Genomic DNA, 22,396 nt, shown 5'->3' with positions numbered 1-22,396 from the left:
GTCCGCCGAGCGCCGCCCGGCTGACTGGCTTGCCGCCGCGCCGGCACTCTCTGGAGGCTCGCACTGAGGGCGGTCCCCTGAATTTTGCACGCGGTCGCCGCCGGCCGCCGCTGGCCCGCCTCTCCCCGGTATCAGCCGTGCAATTATGGCCCCGCAGAGAGCGGCGGGGCTGGAGAACCATTCCTCATCGCGAGCGAGCTTAGCTCAGAGGCTTATCCTGAGATATAATCGGCCATCAGCTAAGTGGTTAGAGATTGTTTTCATTATGCTTTGGAAAATCGAATATAGAATTGGAACTGTAATGTTTTATGCTGCAATTACAACGAAAAAGGCTTAATTTTTGAACTAATCATTCATTGCGCAAATCACTTAGCCAGAAAGCAAGGAGCATATTTAACTACATTATCGATAGCAATAAGCTAGTTATCAGTACCAATGAGACAGGGCCTCGTCTATGGAATTTTCACTGGGGTGGGGGTGGGGGCAAGAGACTGAAGGAGCCAAGCCTAGGGTACCCACAAATCCTGTTTTCTCACCGCGTTTAGGCTACTTATTTTTCGTCAGAACCTTGACACCATGCTTTTTTTTTAAGAGAAAAACATAGGCCACCCACCCGAGTCATGCTTTAACCCTATTCCTGGCGGGCTCCGCCGGGACAAGAAACTGGCGGGGGGGGCCGATTCGGCCCCCCCCCCCCTGAGATCTCGAGAACGAAGCAAGATAGCGACAAGCGGTAAACGGCATCGGATACGCATGGACAAGGTCTACAATTTTTACAAAGGTCATTTTCAGGTCAGGTCAAAGATGACGTCACAGGGGTCGAAAAAGTCAAAATGGCGGCGCTAGATATGGAGAGAGTTTTTCTCGAATAACTTTCGAATTAGTCAAGATAGGAACAAACTAAGGGCATCATCGTGATCCTCACGTCAATCCGCATCGAATGACATATATGTTGACCTCGAAAGGTCAAGGTCAAAGGTTGACCTCAGGTCACGTGACCTCGAGGTCATCATGTATATCATTCGATGCGTCTTGACAAGCTGAACACAATGAGACCATCCACGCGTCTGTATCTTGTTCCTGTACGGAGTTATTGGCCAAAAACCTTTGGTGACCTTTGATGACGTCACATGACCTCACAGCTGCCCAACAGCAAAACAGACCTCAAGGTAGTGAAGGTTGATCGTATATGAAGTCATGTATGGTATATGGGGCCATTCCGACCCGTTTTAGTGGTAAAAACAGGGAGTTGATTTTCCCCCATTGACTTATAATGGGGAGGTCGCGAAACTGACCTGACCTTAGGTCACCGATATCAAAATTCCGAGATAAACAAATTGCACATACTGGTACCCTAACTAAAGCCTGAAGAGAAGAAATTGATCGGTCAAAAACTCTAGCTCTGGCGTGATTGCAAACTTTTCTGAGGTAGGGTCACCAAACCGCCTCTGGTGACCTGACCTGAGGTCAGATCAACTCAAAATTTTCAGACATGTTGCGTAGAAGCCTTTTAGGAAAAGTCAGAAAATTTGAGCTTCCTAGCTCAACGCGTTTGGGAGAAATAACCAAAAAACCTCAGGGGGGGCTCCTGAGGCCCCCCCCCGCCAGGAATAGGGTTAATACTAGGGTGACCCGCGTGCTACGCAACGCGAAAAGGGGCATTTTCGATCGGCGGGTGTTTGGTTGTTCTTGTGTCGGTTGGGTTATCTATCCATTTCGGTCGATTGCTTTTTGACGGCTAAACGTTTTGGTTTGGAAAAAATATCCACCGCATCGAGGTGCCCGTGTCTGATAAGCATGCTTTCCACTTCAGAATCTGTCAAATGTGTTTTATAATTTAGGTGCGTAGTTTTATGACAAATGAAAGGCGTAGGTAATTTTCGCTAAAAATCGTTTTGCAGAGGTTCGAAACATTTATATTTTTAAGAATACTGTTGCTTGTCATGCAAACGTGATGATTGGATCTTGGAGAGAATTGAAAGCTCTTTCTAATGATAGCATTTTCAATTGTCAAGCGTATCAGGTTAAGCAGCAAATCCCGTGTATCTTTTTAGTGGCACATTATGGACAAATACCATTTTAATTCAGCGATTTTTCCACATTGTTTTTGATCAATTAGCTGTCCACAATTTTTCCATGAGAGGCGGTACATTTCTCTTGGCAATTGACGTTGTTTCAACTCTCTCAGTCTGATGGTCACGGGAAAATAAAATAAAATCCAAAATCCGTTTAAAATGGCACTTTTTGAAATGAAATTGCCCTCACACTTCCACGTGGCGCGTGCCACCCCTGCACCGCACACTATTCGATTGCCCGTTCGATTCTCTACACGATGCTGTTTTCCCCGTGCCGATCGGGCGCACGGCTACCGAGATATTGCACGGGGAACGGACCCGTGTCGGGCAAATTTAGCCATTTTCGCCCGTTTTTGCCAGCCGATTTATACATGTAAAGTCTATGACGCGAATTTGCACTTTTTGGGCACGCGCCACGCGCTCGCTATCGATCCGATCGAGCCGAGACCGCTTAAAGGCACGTTGTCCATCCTTGTTCTATAACTTGCGCAAATTTCAGCGCGGTAGGTGCAACGGTGTGATCTGTAACCCGCGCTACGTAGCACCATGTCGCGACCTTCGTAATAGACAGAAACTACGCCCTCCTCAAATAGTAATATAGACAAGCGGCTGCGCCACTTGCTTTGCTGCGTGGTAGGAAAAATTGCGGCACCAGCCAATTTGCTTTCGAATGGAGTTCGATTCAAATCGATGTGTCGTCTAGAAGCATAGATATGGACAGAAATGTGAAGAGAATTTAAAAAAGAACTGTTCTGAGGGCGTTGTTGGATGAAATTTGGGTGATGCGGGGTCAAGACCCGTCAAAGGGGTCAGCCCCGGTCACTTTGGGTCAGGCCAGGTCACATAGGTCACCTCTCGTCAGCTGGGATCAGCCCGGGCGGGACACTGTTCTGCTTTTGCCTCCACCACTACCCCTACCCCTACCCCTACCCCTACCCCTACCCCTACCACTACCCCTACCCCTACCACTACCCATACTCCTACCCCTACCACTACCCCTACTACTACCCCCACCACTACCACTACACCTACCCCTACCCCTACCACTACCCCTACTACTACCCCTACCACTACTACTACCCCTACCACTACCCCTACCCCTACTACTACTCCTACCACTACCCCTACCCCTACCCTACCCCTACCCCTACCACTACCCCTACCCCTACCCCTACCAACACCGCTGGGTCATGTCAGGTCACAGAATAATTGGATCCAATCAGTACTAAAATATCAGACTTAAAGTGTTCCCAGCCCTGCCCCTATTCGTGCCATTCCATTACGTTTAATCGTATTTGTCGGAAATGACGCCTTGTGGCATATGTGGCGCATTGCGACAAACGCGGCGCATTTTCACCCGGCGATTGAGCATGCATCTTGGCACCAAATTGCACCCATATCGGACTATATTTGACAAAACTGTGCGATTTGCGACGAAGATGACGCCCTGTGACCAATGTGACGCATTGCGGCAAGCGCGGTGCATTTGCAAACTCGTATCACAAACTATTCCCATTGAATGAAAATCTACACAATCTCTCGCCACTTTTTATTCAAATTAAAACTTGCCGATCCGCCAATGCGAGGCACCCGCCACCGATCGGCATGCATTTAGCTCACAAAGTTTGTCGACCCCGGCTCTCAATGAAGATATAAGAACCGATCAAAATTTCATTGGCGTTCTTCCAGCGCGCCCCACGCGCGAACCGTGCACCCCAGCGAGCCGAAACCTAGAAAAGGCGCTGACCCGCTCTGTCACCTATAAGGTGTGCAAATTTCAGCCCCCTGCGCCGTACCGTCTGCCCTGTAGGCCGGCTAAATTGAACCCACTACACGGCGTGGCGGACAAACAAACAGACAGATGGATCCTGTTCAAATAGTAGTATAGAAGCGGCTGCGCCACTTGCTTTGCTGCGTGGTAGGAAAAAATTGCGGCACCAGCCAATTTGCTTTCGAATGGTGTTCGAATCAAATCGATGTGTCGTCTAGAAGCATAGATATGGACGGAAATGTGAAGAGAATTAAAAAACTGTTCTGAAGGCTTTGTTGGATGAAATTTGGGTGATACGGGGTCAAGACGGGTCGAAGGGGTCAGCCCCGGTGACTTTGCGTCAGGCCAGGACCTCTCGTCCGATGGGATCAGCCCGGGCCACTGTTCTACTTTTGCCTCCACCACTATCCCTACCCCTACCCCTACCTCTACCACTACCCCTACCACTACTCCTACCACTACCCCTACCCCTACCACTACATTTACCACTACTCATACTCCTACCCCTACCACTACCCCTACTACTACCCCTACTACTACCCCTACCCCTACTACTACCCCTACCCCTACCACTACCCCTACCCCTACTACTACTCCTACCACTACCCCTACCTCTACCACTACCCCTACCACTGCTCCTACCACTACCCCTACTACTACCCCTACCCCTACTACTACCCCTACCCCTACTACTACTCCTACCCCTACCCCTACCCTACCCCTACCCTACCCCTACCCTACCCCTACCACTACCCCTACCACTACCCCTACCACTACCCCTACCCCTACCCCTACCCCAACCCCTACCCATACCAACACCGCTTGGTCATGGCATGTCACAGACCAATTGGATCTAATAAGTATTAAAAAACCATACCTAAAGTGTTCCCAGCCCTGCTCCTATTTGTGCCATTCCATTACGCTTAATCTAATTTGTCGGAAATGGCGCTTTGTGGCATATGTGGCGCATTGCGACAAACGCGGCGCATCTGAACCTGTTGGCTGAGTATGCATCTTGGCACCAAATTGCACCCATATCGGACCATATTTGACAAAACTGTGCGATTTGCGGCAAAAATGACGCCCTGTGACCAATGTGACGCATTGCGGCAAACGCGGTGCATTTGTAAATTCCTATCACAAACTGTACCCATTTAGCGACAATCAACACGTTCTCTCGCCACTTTTCATTCAAATTAATAACTTGCCGATCCGCCAATGCGAGGCACTCGCCGCCGATCGGCATGCATTTAGTCCACAAAGTTCTTCGACCCCGGCTCTCAATGAAGATCTACGAACCGATCAAAATTTCAGTGGCGTTCTTCCGGCGCGCCCCACGCGCGAACCGTGCACCCCAGCGAGTCGGAACCTAGAAAAGGCGCTGACCCGCTCTGTCACCTAGAAGGTGTGCAAATTTCAACCCCCTACGATATACCGTCTGTCCTGTAGGCCGGCTAAATTGAACCCACTACACGGTGTGGCGGACAGACAAACAAACAGACAGATGGATCCTGTTTAAATAGTAAGTTAGACAAGCGGCTGCGCCACTTGCTTCGCGGCGTAGCCATAAAATGCGGCAGCAGCCAATTTGCTTTCGAATGGTGTTTGATTTGAATTGATCTGTCGTCTGTAAGCAGAGATATGGACGGAAACGTGCAGAGGAAAATTTTGAACATAATAACTTAGTTGGATGAAATTTGGGTCATATGGGGTCAAGTCAGGTCAAGTTGGCCATCCCCGGTCACACTGGGTCAGGCCAGGTCACCTTCGGTCAGGCCAGGTCGTATAGGTCACCACGTCACATTGGATCGGCCTGTATGTGCGCAGGCAGGAAACCTCGGCGTGGTCTTTGACAGCTGTCTGACCTGGGAAGCCCATGTATCCGAGCTCAGCCGGAGGTGTATGGGCCTGCTCATCGGCCTCTCCCATGTGCGGCACTGTCTTCCCGATGGGGTCATCAAAACCATTGTTACAGCTTTAGTCATCTCCCGAGTAAATTACTGCCTCTCAGTTTACGGAAATGGAACAAAAAAGAACCTGAATCGACTCCAAAAGATCCTGAACTTCGCTACTCGAGTTATTTTTGGCCGCCGCAAATTCGACCACGTCACTGACCTGCGCGAGAAACTCAACTGGATGCCGCCCGAATATATGTACAAACTTCAAACTATGGCCACTGCACGTAAGGCGATACACTACGGCGAACCGGTAGCACTTGCCTCTATGTTTGCCAGAAACCGGGACTCCTCAACCAGGGATAGAAATACACGTCAGGATAACCTTCTCCAGCTCCAGCGTCCCCGACTAGAAACCGGTAAGCGGCGTTTCAGTTACCGTGCCGCCGCGCTCCTAAACGACCTACCTCCCGAACTTTCACAGCTGCCACCCTCTAAATTCGCACGCGCTGTCAAGTCTCTGTGGAAAAACGATAGACCATCGTGATAACCTGAATTAGGCACTCGTCTTGTATATAAGTACACGGTATGTTAGAAATCGTGCATATAGTCTTCCTGTATGTGCGTGTGTGTGTGTGTTGTTGTTGTTTGACTGATCTTTGTTCCTGCATGCATATACCCGACACAGACTCTGGGCAGTAATCGCCACGCCATGTGTGGATCGCCCATGATCGTAAATACATACATACATACATACATACCACACTTCTACTACTTCTACTCATACAACTACTCCTACCACTACCCCTACCACTACCCCTACCCCTACCCCTACCCCTACCCCTACCACTACCCCTACCACTACCCCTACCACCACCACTGCCCCTACTACTACCCTACCACTACCCCCTACTACTACCCCTACCCCTACCCCTACCCCTACCCTTACCACTATCCCTACTACTACCCCTACTACTACCCCTACCACTACCCCTACTACTACCCCTAACACTACCCCTAACACTACCCCTAATACTACCCCTACCCCTACCGCTACTTCTACCAATACTACTACCACTACACTACCACCACTACCACTGGGTCATGTGAGGTCACAGATTATCATATAAACTGATGAACTAAAAAATGTGTTCCTAGCCCTGCTCCTTCTCGTGGCATTCCATTGTTCTTAATCGTATTCGGTCGAAAATGACGCCTTGTGACAAATGTGGCGCATTGCGGCAAACGCAGTGCATTTGTACCTGTCGTCAAATCATGCATCCTTCCACCGAATTGCACCTTTATCGGACCATATTTGACAACGTTGTGCAATTTGCGGCAAAAATGACGCCCTGAGGCAAATGTGACGCATTGTGGCAAACGTGGTGCATTCGGTTAAGCGCATTGAAAACTGTCTTTATTTACCGAAAATCAACACCTTCATTCGCCTCTGTTTATCAAAATAAATAACTTGGCCAATCTGCAAATGAGAGGCACCCGCCGCCGATCGTCATGCATTTTAGTTGCAAAGTCCATCAAACCCGGCTGCCGATGCCTTGAAGACTAAGCAAATTTGTGAAGAAATGCGCCTTTTTCCAGCGCGTGCCACGTGCGAACCATCCACACCCCGAGACCCGAAACACGCCACTGCACGTGCCCGTGACGTCATCAACACTGTGCGAAAATTTCAGCCTCATCGACCGCACCGTTTGGCCTGCGCACGGCGTCAAAGCACCTCTCTGCACGGTGCAAACACACACACAGAAAGACAGAGTTTCAGTCTACAAATAGTATAGTAGACAAGCGGCTGCGCCACTTGCTTCGCGGCGTAGCCATAAAATGCGGGAGCAGTCAATTTGCTTTCGAATGGTGTTTGATTTAAACTGATCTGTCGTCTGGAAGCAGAGATATGGACGGAAGCGTGTAGAGGAAAATTTTGAACATAAGAACTATTCTGAAGGCTAAGTTGTATGAAATTTGGGTCATACGGGGTCAAGTCAGGTCAAGTTGGCCATCCCTGGTCACACTGGGTCAGGCCAGGTCACCTTCGGTCAGGCCAGGTCGTATAGGTCACCACGTCACATTGGATCGGCCTGTACCACACTTCTACTACTTCTACCCATACAACTACTCCTACCACTACCCCTACCACTACCCCTACCACTACCCCTACTACTACCCCTACCACTACCCCTACTACTACCCCTACTACTACCCCTACTACTACCCTTACTACTACCCCTACTACTACCTCTACCACTACCACTACCACTACCCCTACCACTACCCCTACCACTACCCCTACCCCTATTACTACCCCTACCCCTACCACTGCCCCTACCACTACCCCTACCACTACCCCTACTACTACCCCTACTACTACCCCTACCACTACCCCTACTACTACCCCTAACACTACCCCTACCACTACCCCTAATACTACGACTACCCCTACCGCTACTCCTACCAATACTACTACCACTTCACTATCACCACTACCACTGGGTCATGTGAGGTCACAGATTATCATATAAACTGATGAACTAAAAAAGTGTTCCTAACCCTGCTCCTTATCGTGGCATTCCATTGTTCTTAATCGTATTCGGTCGAAAATGGCGCCTTGTGACAAATGTGGTGCATTGCGGCAAACGCGGTGCATTTGTACCTGTCGTTTAATCATGCATCCTTCCACCGAATTGCACCTTTATCGGACCATATTTGACAACGTTGTGCAATTTGCGGCAAAAATGACGCCCTGAGGCAAATGTGACGCATTGTGGCAAACGTGGTGCATTCGGTTAAGCACATTGAAAACTGTTTTTATTTAACGAAAATCAACATCTTCATTCGCCTCTGTTTATCAAAATAAATAAGCTGCCAATCCGTAAATGAGAGGCACCCGCCGCCGATCGTCATGCATTTTAGTTGCAAAGTTCATCAAACCCGTCTGCCGATGCCTTGAAGCAAGCTTGAGAGTCCAGCAAAATTTGAAGAAAAAGCACATTTTTCCAGCGCGTGCCACGTGCGACCCATCCACCCCCCGGGACTCGAACCTCGGCACTGCACGTGCGCGTGACGTCATCAACACCCTGCGAAAATTTCAGCCCCATCGACCGCACCGTTTGACCTGTGCACGGCGTCAAAGCACCCCTCTGCACGGTGCAAACAGACAGACAGACAGAGTTTCATTTCACAAATAGTATAGTAGATAGATTAGTTTGTTACCTCCTCACATTGCCCCACCAGATTGTGATAAACACACTTCTCTCCTCTGTGTTTGGCGTTTGATTGAGTGGCAGGGCCAATTTCGTGGAAAATTTTGTGAAAAGCTAATTTTGTGAAAAAGCTCAAGCTTTAACTGGGGGGGACATTGGTAACTGGGAGGGGGCAATCCGCTTGACTGGGGAGGCAATTGCCCCCCACCCCCCAGTTAACATGTTAGACGAGGCCCTGGAATGATATTATTTATCAGCTGCATATTAAAGGGAATGAGGATGGCGTTAGGCAGTAGGGCTGTATGATGCAAAACGCTAATCGAAAGTTGATAGGTAAAGGATTTCATCTCTAAGAACAAATCAAATGGCAGTTTGCTTAGAATTAAAGCTCAATATCTGCCATGTAAACAACCCTGTCGTGAATTCACAATACTAAAAGGCGTGTGTTTTCTTGTTATGCAGCGCACGATATCCACGCAGAATCTAATATCACATAGCGAATACCCACACCGCATATTTTCAGAGAAGCTCCCCACACAGTTTTTTTTTATGCAGCTGCAGCATTTCGCTGATCGCTCGCTGCTCAAAACACCGGCGGGCCAGCGCTGGCTGGTAACAGGCTCAAAGCCGCGCGGCTCCCGCGGGACCCGCCTCCATACGCCCGTATGTGTGCTCATCTGCTCCGCTGTGAACCAGACGGACCGACGCGCCGTCTGCAGGCGCCGCAACAACATGTCGGCATTGGTATGTCGAACAGCGCCTCTGCACGGTCAACAAGGATCCCGGCGGTCGATACAGACGTCGGCACCCGTTCCCCGGGCGGCGAGCGGGAAGGTCCGTGGTCGAGACCATTCCCTGTTGGCTACGTGTCTGTTCAGTCCGTCTATCTTCGTTACATCCTGTCTCATCCATCGGTTAAAAATGGTCATTGATGTGTGTGCTGATTTGACCATATTAGTGGCAGGGTCTCGGTTTAGGATCCCTGTTCAAAGAGACGTCTCATTACTGGCTGTTCATCCGTCACTCTCGTGTCCGTTCCGTGTCCGTTGAACGTTCCGTGTCCGTTCCGTATCCGTTCCGTGTCCGTTCCGTGTTCATTCCGTGTCCATCCTGCGTTCCTCCCGTGTCCGTTCCACTCTCGGCGACGGACAGCGCTCGATCGTTCAGCGGGCAATCAGCCGGCGGAGGTCGGCCGGAACGGGGCTAGTTCTGCGGAGCGGCGCTCGACACGGTGCGTGAGCGTGCTGAGCTGGAGCGGCGCGGCGTCGGCCACCCGAGACGGCACGGCGATAGGGGTCCGGTCACGGGATCCTGCCATCAGACCCCACTACACGCTAGATGAGCCGGATTTAGCACGCTATATCGAGAACTTGTATTTCCCGTGAGTCATACAGTTTCTGTTTTGCAATTTTTGGGTTACCAGTACGGTGTGAAACACAAATGTATGACATGTTCATTATCTCCCATTATTGTCCATTTCCCATTGCCTACTTTCAAGTGTAAAATCAATAAAATTCGTGACTCATAATTCCACCAGCAATAATGACGACTGTCGACTGCAGCACAGGCCTGCAGTCTCAATGCTACGTTTATTTAGTGGAACACCCAGTCTGCACAGTGGACGCAGTCGGGGAGCTTACTAAACGGCCGCCAGATGGCAGTAAGATAGGCGCCTGGACGTTATGCTGTACCGCAGGGCTCGAACCGAGTTCTAGAACCCTTTTGGTGAAGGACGCCAGATAAAAGAACAAAGTTCCTTTTGAACGACGTTATTTGCTGCCGAAAACCACGGGTGAGAAGCGAAGTCAACTCTCGGAAATGTTTGAAGCCGTTCCAGACTGTGCAAATTAGCACTTCTCCCGCAAACAAGGTTGTTTGCCGCTCAACAACGGAAATTGAATGATCCTGGCCTCCTTTATATTCACTTTTGTGCTAGAATCCTTAAAACGAGAGAAATCACACATCATAGAAAACCGTTTCAGCAAAACTTTTGAAAATAAAATTAGTAAATAGAGGTGTTTATGTGCAACTCTTTATGGTGTATCTTTGATCTTATGTAACTCAACAGTCAACGGGATTGCAATAGGTAATTTCAACGGGCAATTTTAACTCCAGTATATATTATTATTTTATGCATAAATTACCGATCAGTTTCATTATTTGCAAAGTCAGCTATTACTTCCTCCCTAATATCAGACCAATGTGCCTTGACTACCATATATTTGTGTTCCAGGTTTACCGGGAAAGCGGAATGTGATAGTGTACGAATGCTGTCCGACGCCCTACGTGGACATCACGTTCACGATACAGATTCGCCGGAGAACGCTGTACTACTTCTCCACCCTCATCATCCCCTGTGTCCTCATATCCTCCATGGCCCTGCTGGGCTTCACGCTCCCTCCCGACTCCGGAGAGAAACTCACGCTAGGTAAGTCCGGTCGCCGGCTCCGCCGTGACCTTTGCGACGTGCCTCGGGGCAGGGTGAGACACATGGGCCTGGGGCGGCGTCTCGCCTGTCACCGCCTCCCGCCGGCGTCCCTGTGGCTGTTGAATTGACTCGGAAATATTGTCATTTCTAAACGCATCGCAGACGGTGCCCACCGTCCAGCTTGTCATGACCGATTTTCAGTTATCACTGAAAATCGGTTCGATTGCCTGTTGCTGGTAGAAGTTAATAAAACGTTCCAATATATCTAGAGGCTAGAAAAAGAACTAATATCAAACGTCTCATAAGACAACTGGGCCCAGCAATTTTCTATCTTTCCCTGTTGGATGAAGTGGAACGAACACAAGTATCAGTTCAGTTAAAAATTTCAACCGATATTGTTTATTATTGCACAGAAATTTGAACGTCATCCGTTTGTCTATCGAATAAATATTGTTTCAGGATATTTCAGGAACATTTCTTATCCTACAAACGGCAGCCAAGTAACTCATTCTCTCAATTCACTTCTCTATGCAAAGGTTATTCAAAGCGGGAAGTCGTAAACCCGCACGGGCTCGTAAAATCCATGAATGTATCAACCCACAATAGCGGTTGCGACCATAGCCGGGCCGAATTTGTCCAATACTTCTGAATATCGGTAAATCACAGCCACTCAAACCCGCTGGAGGAGGCGAACGACGAATGCGGCGCCGCCTCAGGTCGGTATAAGCAGCCGAGACAGTGGCCCGGGGAGCGCGGCGTTTGGCAGGGGCGCTCATTGAGACCATCATTGAGCACTGACCGAAACCGAGAGCATTGACCGATCGAGACCTCGCACCGTTTTTGGAAACAGCCAGTTGGTTCTGCCAGCGGAAGAATATTTTGAATTAAGTCATTCAACATTGCTTTAATAACTACATATGTGTTTTCAAGCTTCGAAAAATATTTGTTCTTCATTTTGATGTAATCATTTTGATTTTAATACTTGATGCAATTCATATCTTCTCACACAGTTAAAATCGGCCGTCAATAGGAGAGCAGCCAGCTCCACTGAGCCGCGTGCCGGACCAGTACACGGCACGCCTTCCCTTCTTTCCTGGGCGGTCGCGTCGCTCCGCCGCGGTTATTACATATCGGCGCGCGCGACACCGTCACTGCCGATGCCATCGGAGCCCGGCGGAGCTGACGAATGACGCCGTAACCCGTCGGCGTGATCATAAAGCAGCGTCAGCAAATGGCCGAGCCGGTACGAGGTCCCGACCGGTGCCTGCTCGCGTGTCATGGGTCGCACTTTTGTTATTTTGGAATTATTTTCCGTGATATTAGTTTGTTGTACTCTGTGACAGACCCTGGTGATTGCGCTGTGATAATTGGTGGCGATCCGGTCGCTGTCTCGGCTGCCGAAATGGATTTATCGGGCTTAGGGTCGGTCGATCAAAGATGACTGCTAAAAGCTGAACACCTGAACGCACGCTCACTAAATAACGGAACGGTAGCGATGCCAGACGCCCGCCATGCTCAGAGCGCCAAGCCGCAAACGCCGGTAGTCTGAATGAAGTGATAGCTCGGGACCCTTGGGTGCAGTCTGCTAAAGGAGAGGTCAATCGGTCCCTTCGTCAGCCTGCGATTGGGTGAAGATTTGGCCGACGCGAAGCTGCAGCCGGCCATCAAACAGACAGTACACTGAATGGCCTGGCTTTTCCCATACTAGCCTAGAAGTAATGTCTGGAAAATCAGGTGCATTAAACCCGCCCCCACAGTCCTATAAACAAGTGTAATCTAATCAACGGTTCTGCGGAGGAAGCGGTACGCTGTACCCGCTCTCTTACAAGAGCGACACGTGTCAATCAGAGAAGCCCCGCTGGACCACACCCCTTCTGCTGCTGACACTGCTCCGGTGCCTTTGAGGGGATTCTCCTACGTCAGAGTGTCTGGGCTGCCGGTCGGTCGGTGGTGCGGTGACCATCGGCTGGCCGGCCAAAACACCGAGACCATTACCCTTCCAATTCACTGGCTGCCGTCAGCGTACGGCCGACGGACACCCTCTCACCCTCTGACCCTGCTCTCAGGCGTCCGTCATTCACCCTCTTCTCTTTTTTACTCTCCTCTCCCTTCCTCTCCAGTTCCTGTCACCATTCGTCTATGTATTTTTCTCCTTTTCTCCCCATCCTCGATCCGTCTTCTTACCTGTCTCCCTTGCCGCTGCTTTTTTGCCGGCACCCCGTCGGCCCGCTGGCTTCCATGTAGTGTTTCTCGCCGGGTTTTTACTGCGCCCTATCCGCGGACGAGGTCGTTGGTGGGCCCGTCAGCTGATCCGTCGGTCTGCCACGTAATCCCATCACGTCTCTTGCCGCCCATCACCGCCCGACGTTTTCCGTCCTTCGTCACTGAGTAATTAGGCTAACGTCGGCGCCGCCACAGCCTTCCAGTTGGGCGGCCAGACAGCGCCGCGATTCTGTCTTTCGCTCCTTCGCTCTCGCTCTCGGTCGCTCTCTCTCTCTCTCTCTCTCTCTCTCTCTCTCTCTCTCTCTCTCTCTCTCTCTCTCTCTCTCTCTCTCTCTCTCTCTCTCTCTCTCTATCTCTCTCTCTCTCTCTCTCTCTCTCTCTCTCTCTCTCTCTCTCTCTCTCTCTCTCTCTCTCTCTCTCTCTCTCTCTCTCTCCCTTTCTCTCTCTCTCCCTTTCTCTCTCGCTCACTCTCTCTCTTCCTCTCTCACTCACTCACTCACTCACTCACTCACTCACTCGTTCGCTCTCGCTCTTTCCCGCTTTCTCTTCATCTTTTGCTCTCGCTCTCACTCTCTGCCTCTCTTTACGCTATCCCCTCTATCCCTCCTTATCATTCCTCTCGTCCCTTTATATGCTCTCTTTCCCATCTCATTTTTCGCACCCAAACCATTTTTTAACCTAATGATGATATCGTTTTGTTTTATTTGTTTCTTCATTGATTTTGAATGGTGTGAAACGCTTTTTGGAGCATGATTATGATTATAATGGAAATCAGATGGAATAGTAACCTTTTGCTCATAACTAAAGCTAGCTAAAAACAAATCCAAATGGATTTGTTCTTTAGCTTTTTTAGTTATGAGCAAAAGGTTACTGTTCCATCTGATTTTCATTGATTTTGCCATTCTTTCCGACTATCGATTATTCAGTAATGACCTACTGGTCAAACTTCTTTCTTCCAAGTATTCAAATGGCATGCGAGAACCGCGCTCTACGAAAGCTTTATAAACCAGGAATATGCAATACCAAAAATGCAGCACCTGTCAAAGAACTAATTCAGATTATCCCAATCGGTTTTGGGCAGTCGCGATCAAAAGGAAACGATGATCAGCTAAGTAATCTAAAAATTGTAGGATAGTTGGAACTGCCCCGGTTTGTGGCTTGGCGGCCTGAGCTGGTGTGATCAAGTGTCCGTCCGTCCGTCTGAAATGTCTGCTGACTTGTCTGTATGTGTGTCTGCGCAGTGACTAAACAGACGATAGTCTGCAGAGCTCGTCTCTAACGCCGCTGAGCGCAGTGTGCCCACCAGTGTTCGTGCTCGCGTGCTGGTCTGTTAGACGACACCGCCCGACACAGTCCCAACACTTCCAATGACACGGGCCGACACAGTCCTGACATCGCTTCTGACACTCCGACACAGTCGTGACATTTCCAATGACACAGTCCGACACGGCCTAGGATGAAACCCCACACTTCAGCCGGAGCCACGCGGGCTAACAGGCTCCCAGTCTCACACCAGAACCACTTTAGCAGCGAGCGAGTGGGCCGTACAGAACACACGCCGGTGTCAACAGAATGCGCTCTGCTGAGTAACAGCCCTTGGATTAACTTAATTATTTTGTCTTGAATACTTGATTCAAAGATGCAGCTCATGATTGCCACAATAAATGTCCGTTGACGTTGTTTGATTGTTGCAAGTTATGAGCTATATCACATTCCTCTCTCAAATTGAATTTGGTATATAAGCATGAGCTGTTCATTTAATGCCAATTACAGCTTATTTTTAAACTACCTACGATTCTCATTCAAAATGACAAGGCGTACATTTCTAGGCGCACTCTCACCATAACTCTTTCAGATAGTCGTAACAGAATCACCACGTAAATGTATGGCCCCATTGTTCCGTCGCGCATCGCTCTATCTTCACATTTTCATCCACTATAAAGGCCGTTGAGCTATTCACGAACGCTTTCTGCAGACATCCTGGCATCAATAAACTGCTGAACTAAATGGCACGCTGTGAATGTTGGACAGTAACCGGTATGGCATGCACGCACTCAGCCTGTCTGCAGCTAACAAACGCCTATCCGAGAGAGGGTTGTTTTATTTTCATTGAGACTTTTCGTGTTTAAATTGAGAATCGTCATTAAGGACTACTCGTTTCATGTCACCATAAGTTTCGAATGTTTAATAATTCAAATGTTATTGCCGGGTCCTGGTGACATTACGAATAGTTTGCGAATGGAATCATTTTATAGAATTGCATATCACATGAACCATGTGGCAGTTTCGAACAGTCTAAAGGAATCAAAATAAAGACAGCCACTGTTTATCTGGCGAGCGTTTTTAGTGGAGCTCCAAGGCCGAATCACCGCCCCGCTGGGTTGAAATATCGGCCCTGCCGCTGACTGGGTGCCGATAGCAGTGGCCCAGGGAGGTCGCTGTCTGAGAGGCACAATGGGGGGCTGGGCGTCCGAAGCAGCTGCCTCTTGACTTCCCGCGGCGAGCTGTTTTGGCGACATTGCGGAAAACAGACCACTTCTGCACATTGATCTCGGCAGAGCTGCGGTTGAGTGGTGCGTGAAGAGACGCAGCCCTTTCGGAGAACGCCTGGCCCCGACCCAGTGCCGGCGAAAAGTCCAATCGGCCGATAGGCATTTGGAAGCTGTTGCTGCAGCGACCCTGGCTTCACTTCGGCACAGGTGCGCGACAGACATGTGTCGGGTTTCGGCTCGATATTTGAGATGCTACATAATTAGTAAATAAAGCTAGGTATATTAAAACTAATTGAAATTGTCTAACAGTTCTACGACCGATTCAACTAGCTCTAATATGTTCTAATGAAAGCGGAATTTGGCATTAAGGGACAGTTTTTTAACTCAGTAAGCACTGTATCAACGAAAAGTCTCAATGATTCCTAAAAAATTGGTCTGCTTAACATAGGCCCCAACTTTCCAGCATGTTCATGCTCGTAATCGGACCTTGAAATACTACCAATAGCATGGCTTGCTGCTTTCTCGCATGTTTATGTTGCATGCGATGACAACCCACATACATCACACATTGAAAAACTCTCCGTCGAACATGGCAGGCCACACCGTTTTATTTGGACCACTTTGAAGGATCTCAAACTGACCACCAAATGATTATAGGGACATGCCTCGGTTTTGTTTTCAAATACACGACTATTTTATTTTTATACTATTGTACCTTTCTTTAACGAACGAATCTTTGTACTTTTAGTACGAATGCTCTGAGACGTTTAAGAACATTTTTTTTAAGAAAAATACGTTCTTGCATTGTGAAATTTCAATTAATCTTTGCAGCATGTAACGACTTCCACCAGACATAAAATGGTATCAGCTGTTGTTCGACGGAGAAAGCCTGTGCATGTTCTTTGTTAAGAATGGTGATTTTCCTTTTAACATTACTTCTTGATAAATGAATAAATAACTACTTAATTGATAAATAACTAGAATTTAGCATGCATGTTTCTAAAAGCTTATATAAAGTAAACGTCAGTTTAAACGCTACCGATATGGCATTGTCAACTAAGATGAGTTCAATGCTAAATAAGTTACAGATTCCTGTTGTGTTAACCGTCTTTTTGGGCAAAAAGTAAGCAATAGTTTAATGCTGTAATACTTTTTAACACTTCGTTGCTGATGTTGCTTTTGGGTGTTCTTAATAAATAGATATAAAGTTTTCTCATTCGCCAGATAGAGTGGACAATTTATGAAGGGTGATTTTGGCCAGCTGCCACTTAAATCACAGCATGGCTCTCAGGAATATGTTGACCCAGGCTTCTCAGAGATGTATGGGTATATTTCAGTCGTAAATCAACAACATGGCTGCGATAATAGAATATTTGTTATTTCCTGATGGTGCCATAAATTGGTAGGCCTGGAGCAGCGCAACAATGATTAAAAAAGTCCATCTACGTGCAAATTAGGTCTTCATTTAGAACTTTTGCCAAACTTTTTCCGCTGCATATAAGCCCGTGGCTCTGGCAATCAAGCTTACCAGGCTTTTATTGCAATGTGTTTTTACGTGGTATCTTAAAAAAATAAACATGTTTGTCTCTTATACAGCTGACTGCCGAAATATAACCATGCCCTAACCTGTAAAGCTTGCGACTGACTGTGTATGACCGACTGGCTGTCCCCGGACTCCACTCGCGCAGCAGTGAGCGCCGCATGGCCCGCCGCTCCCCACCGCGCCGCCCGGAATGACGTGTCACCGTTTCTGGCTCTCCGACAGAGGTGACCATTCTGCTTTCTCTGACGTTCTTCTTAAACATCACCACCGAAATGATGCCAGAAACCTCAGAGGCTGTGCCCCTGATAGGTAGGCACGATCGCATGCCGCCCGCTCAGTGTCGTCTTGTGCGCTAGGTTTGTGTGAGCGTCAGACGGAGCTAGACCACCACGCAGGAACACACAGCACCAGACTACCACCAGCCCTGCCGCCGCCCCCGCCCCCGCCGCCGCCCCCGCCCCCGCCGCCGCCCCCGCCCCCGCCGCCGCCGCCGCCCCCGCCCGCGCGCGCTGTCGCCCTGCCCTGCCTGGTGGGTATGCCGTCGCCGCTGCCGCCTCTACCTCCACCGGGGACCGTGTCTCGTTGCAGGAGTGACGATTCTACTCTCTCTGACCGTGTTCTTGAACCTGGTCGCTGCCATGATGCCGAACACCAGCGACGCCGTGCCTCTGATAGGTATGCTGGCTCGAACGCCACCGGGAGGCCGGCAACCCAAGGGCATCCCACGAGCGCCCAAAACACCGGCTTTTATCGTTTTCTTCCTTCTTTCCTTCTCGTTTTTAGCACCATTTCCTGGGTGGGATCCTTCGCTTATTGTTGTTATGTTTGTTTCTTTATTTTGGATTGAGTTCAATCGGGGCACTTGGACGAGTTCTTTGTTTTGCTGACAGCCGGCTCATGGCTCTTTTCGCCTGGTTTGAACGGGATTTTCAGCCGCTTGCTCCTGTCGTTTGATCCTGCTGCATGATTTGACGGCGCTCTTCCATATAACGGTTTGTTTGATATCCCGGCCTTACCAGCCCTCTGCGAGCCGCAGCTACACAAACGTGAGCTTATACCAGCTACAAGATCCTCCAAACCTGCATGTGCCTCGTGATGAGTACCCCGGAACAAGATTTCGTAAACAGAAAATAAAGGGTGATTAATAATGCCTACATCCCAAACATCCAGCCACTCAACCTCAACCGAAAGGGTATTTTATTTCCTACTACACCAGCATCCGTTATCAATATCCTAAGGTCCTGTGGAATCGAATCTCAGAACACTTTTCTCCATTGCATTGTGATTTTTTAACTTGCACCTTATGCGCTAACACGTTTAGATATGCTAGCTTTTATTTCCTTGGTGCATTTATCTGTCATGTGCTCTCTGACCGTGCGATCTGTTGTGTGCGGCAGCCGAGTAATGTACTAAGTGGCAGTCGGCTGTTCTTTTCATTTCGTTTCATTGTATGCCGTTGGAAGCTAGTTGTCGGTTTTACTGCATGCTCGGCGGTGTCTCGGCGGCGTTTGGTGCTGCGCCCCAGAGCCGCTGGCAGTCGGAGGGGGCCGTAACCGGCGCGCTCCGGGCCATTCGCCGGCGGTGCGCGGCCCGCCTCACTGGGCGCCTGTGCCGTGTTGCAGGTATCACCATTCTCCTCTCGCTGATCGTTTTCTCGCTCGTAGCTCACGATGTGCTTCCGACCAACTCGGACAGACTGCCGCTGATAGGTACTAGCCGCCGCAGGCGGGGCGGGAGCACTGCCCGGCCGCCACCGCCGCCTCAGACTGCTCAGTCAGCAGCTGTGGTCGGCGCGGTCACCCGACCTGACCTGACCTGACCTCACAGCACAGCTCTGCACCAACGGCACCACAGTCACCAGCACTCCCTGCACCTGGCACAACATCGTCAATGTCCCTTTTTCCCAAACACAGCACTTGCTGACTGACTTATCTACTCAGTAATATACCTGATCTCAGAGATTGGTGCACTTTCGTGTGGGTTATATTTGTGTCATATCCGGGAGCAAGAAGTGGAAACCTAATGTAATATAAAAGGATGGGTGGAATGCATCGATATATTAGTCTTATGATCCTCCATCAACTGTTTTACCTGATATAAAGCATAAATGAAATGAATTTCTTTAAGACAAAAAGCTGTTGACCACCCACTTCTAGCGTGTCTGGTTTGTGCTCGCCACCAAAATATAAAATACGCCGCAAGCAGCTTTGCTGTATCGTGATTCGCTTCAACAGTTATCGACTGACCAAAAGTGATTCCAAAAATGATTCCAATAAATCGAGCCCAAAGCGAAAGAACTAAGAAGATCTGTATTTGTAGTTGTGATCTGCCATCAATAGACATGGAATGTATTTTTATATGAGTGAAGAAAATGTTTTTACGTGGATGGCGATTGCGTTTCCATTTGGACGATAGGTACATACAGGATTATTCCGAGCCACTGGGCTGAACGCTATTCGTTATTTTCACACAGCTCAGTCGGCAAAACCACCATCCACACACCGAATCCACTACGTCTGAGCTTCTTCAGCGGCATTGTCAACAACCCAGCGGCCACGCTTACGGGCCGAAGGATGTCCAACGCAAAGTTAGCCCAAAAGTTAGATGATTCTTTCAAAGATTCCGACGGATGACAGGCATGGTTTGATGACAGCTTTGTCTGTTTCTCCATTCTTTCATTATATCTCTTCATTTTTATTGCACGCTCAAATCTTTCATGCTGCATGAGTGACGTTTGATTACTACGAGTACTTTGTAGAAATTTGACTTTAGCTCACTTTCCTCCTTTTGTGCTCGATGGCATGTTCTCTTCTGTCCTCCGCTATGTCGCGGTCTGCCGAGACGCGCTTGTCGTCTCCCTGGACCACTCTGCCGCAGTGGCTTCTCAGAGTTGCCCATTAGCGTCCGCTCCTGACAGGTGAGGCGGCTCCTGAAGACCCCACCCGTGCGGTATTGATTCGCCCCCCCCCCCCCACTCCCTGAGGAGCGCCACCGTCCCTGTGTCGGGACGCACAGGGCCGCGTCGTCGGTCCGCCGCCCGTGCCGCCGGTGATTGGAAGGCCCCGCCCACCCTCAGTCGATCGCCCGTCAATCGGAGCTCTGTCAGACGGTTATTTGGTGGGGCTCTGTGTGTACTGTTGATTGGTGTATGTGTGAACTACCCCTCTCGAATGCTGCGCTCCCTCTCCAGCCCTGACCCTGTGCTCGTTTCCCCGCCGATCCACTCCGCGCCCAGCCAATCCAGATCCCCAAAGTAGCGAACGTTTGCCGCGGCTCTCCGCCAGATCCCCGGGGACTTGCGGCTCTCCCCGGCTTCACCAGCGGTATATCGGACCGGCAGCGGCCCATCCGCCGCCGGTCGCAGCCCGGCGATCGCAGCGGCGAATCAAATAACATTTTTGCTCGGCGAGATTCGTCGAGTGCGACGTCGGCGACGTCGCGGTTCGGTTTCGCCGCTGCCGGTCGGCGATGGGCGCGACCATCTGCGGCGCACTGGGCCGGCTGAAAGCACCCAATTGAAACGCCCGGACTGCGACCGAATTGTTTGCGGAAGGAAGGAGACTGCCGGGTGTATTTACTCGGCGTATCGTTTGTTTTGGTGTTGGGATTAGAAGCGGCTTGCAGTTGCGATGATTAGCCGGGGCGAAAAATCTTATATACAGTAACAGCTCCCCATAGGTCATGTGGAACAGCAAATTGATTTACCTAATCACGGTAGTTGTCGATGTGGATACAATTCCAGCCAATACTTACGAGATTACCTTTATCACATTTCACAATCATAGCCCGCTTATGATATCCATTTATGTTCTTGTTTATGGCAAACTTGTTTTTTGTTCTGTGGAAGGCACATATTCCTTGTAATGTTTGCTAGCTAAAGGCCACGGATGTTGAGCATTATCACTGACGGAAAAACGTATTTCTTCTTATCTACATCAGCTCAGATTAAATAAACGTAGCTCTGCATAATACCAATTCGTCGGTCACTTCATCAAAGCTCTGGCTTTACAAACACTCGTAACAGTAACAAAGCATCTGGGCATTACATATACGTTTTTAACTTCAGTGTGATGAAAAACGGAGGGTTTGGATCCCAAACCTCCTACAAGACCTGACTTCGTATTTTAAAGTCACCGCCACTGGACTGTCTGCTGGTCCTCCTCTAGACTAGGTAGTCAGTAGCCACACTCAGCCCTCGCGCAATATGTAGCTTGTGAATGTGTAGCTTAAACCTTTTTGGAAATCCCCGGTCGCCAGTCTGTACATTTAGTCACCATCATCCTCTTGCCATACCTATTCATTCACGCGCTCCCTCTATCTGTGTTCTCATTTAGCCTTTGCCGCGACTCTCAGTCCGTGTAGCCATCCTCAGCCTTTGTTGCGAGTTGCGACTCTCAGCCCATGTAGCGATCCTCAGCCTTTGCTGCGAGTTGCGACTCTCAGCCCATGTAACGATCCTCAGCCTTTGTTGCGAGTTGCGACTCTCAGCCCATGTAGCGATCCTCAGCCTTTGTTGCGAGTTGCGACTCTCAGCCCATGTAGCCATCCTCAGCCTTTGTTGCGAGTTGCGACTCTCAGCCCATGTAGCGATCCTCAGCCTTTATTGCTAGTTGCGACTCTCAGCCCATGTAGCGATCCTCAGCCTTTGTTGCGACCCTCAGCCGTGTAGCCATCCTCAGCCGCTGGCTTCTCCCACCCCCTGTCCCTGTTCGTGTGCTCTGCAAACAGACCCGGTCGCAGCCGGGACCACCAAT

At 49.5% G+C, this 22,396-nt stretch overlaps 1 protein-coding gene across 1 annotated transcript in view; it reads left to right on the top strand.

The window, feature by feature from the left end:
- Positions 1 to 22,396, top strand: part of LOC122389013 (CHRNA7-FAM7A fusion protein-like) — a 32,394-nt gene that overhangs the window by 5,922 nt on the left and 4,076 nt on the right. Inside the window, exons 2-3 of the mRNA XM_043380683.1 lie at positions 11,190 to 11,384; positions 17,865 to 17,951. Of these exons, the coding sequence (XP_043236618.1) occupies positions 11,190 to 11,384; positions 17,865 to 17,951 (282 nt within the window). The remainder of the gene's footprint in view (positions 1 to 11,189; positions 11,385 to 17,864; positions 17,952 to 22,396) is intronic.

The sequence above is a fragment of the Amphibalanus amphitrite genome, unplaced genomic scaffold (genome assembly GCF_019059575.1).
Source record: "Amphibalanus amphitrite isolate SeventyFive unplaced genomic scaffold, NRLGWU_Aamphi_draft 000018F_arrow, whole genome shotgun sequence".
In the NCBI taxonomy this organism is placed as follows: domain Eukaryota; kingdom Metazoa; phylum Arthropoda; class Thecostraca; order Balanomorpha; family Balanidae; genus Amphibalanus; species Amphibalanus amphitrite.
Note: the sequence above shows the minus strand (reverse complement) of the source record. Positions and strands in the feature narration are given on the sequence as shown.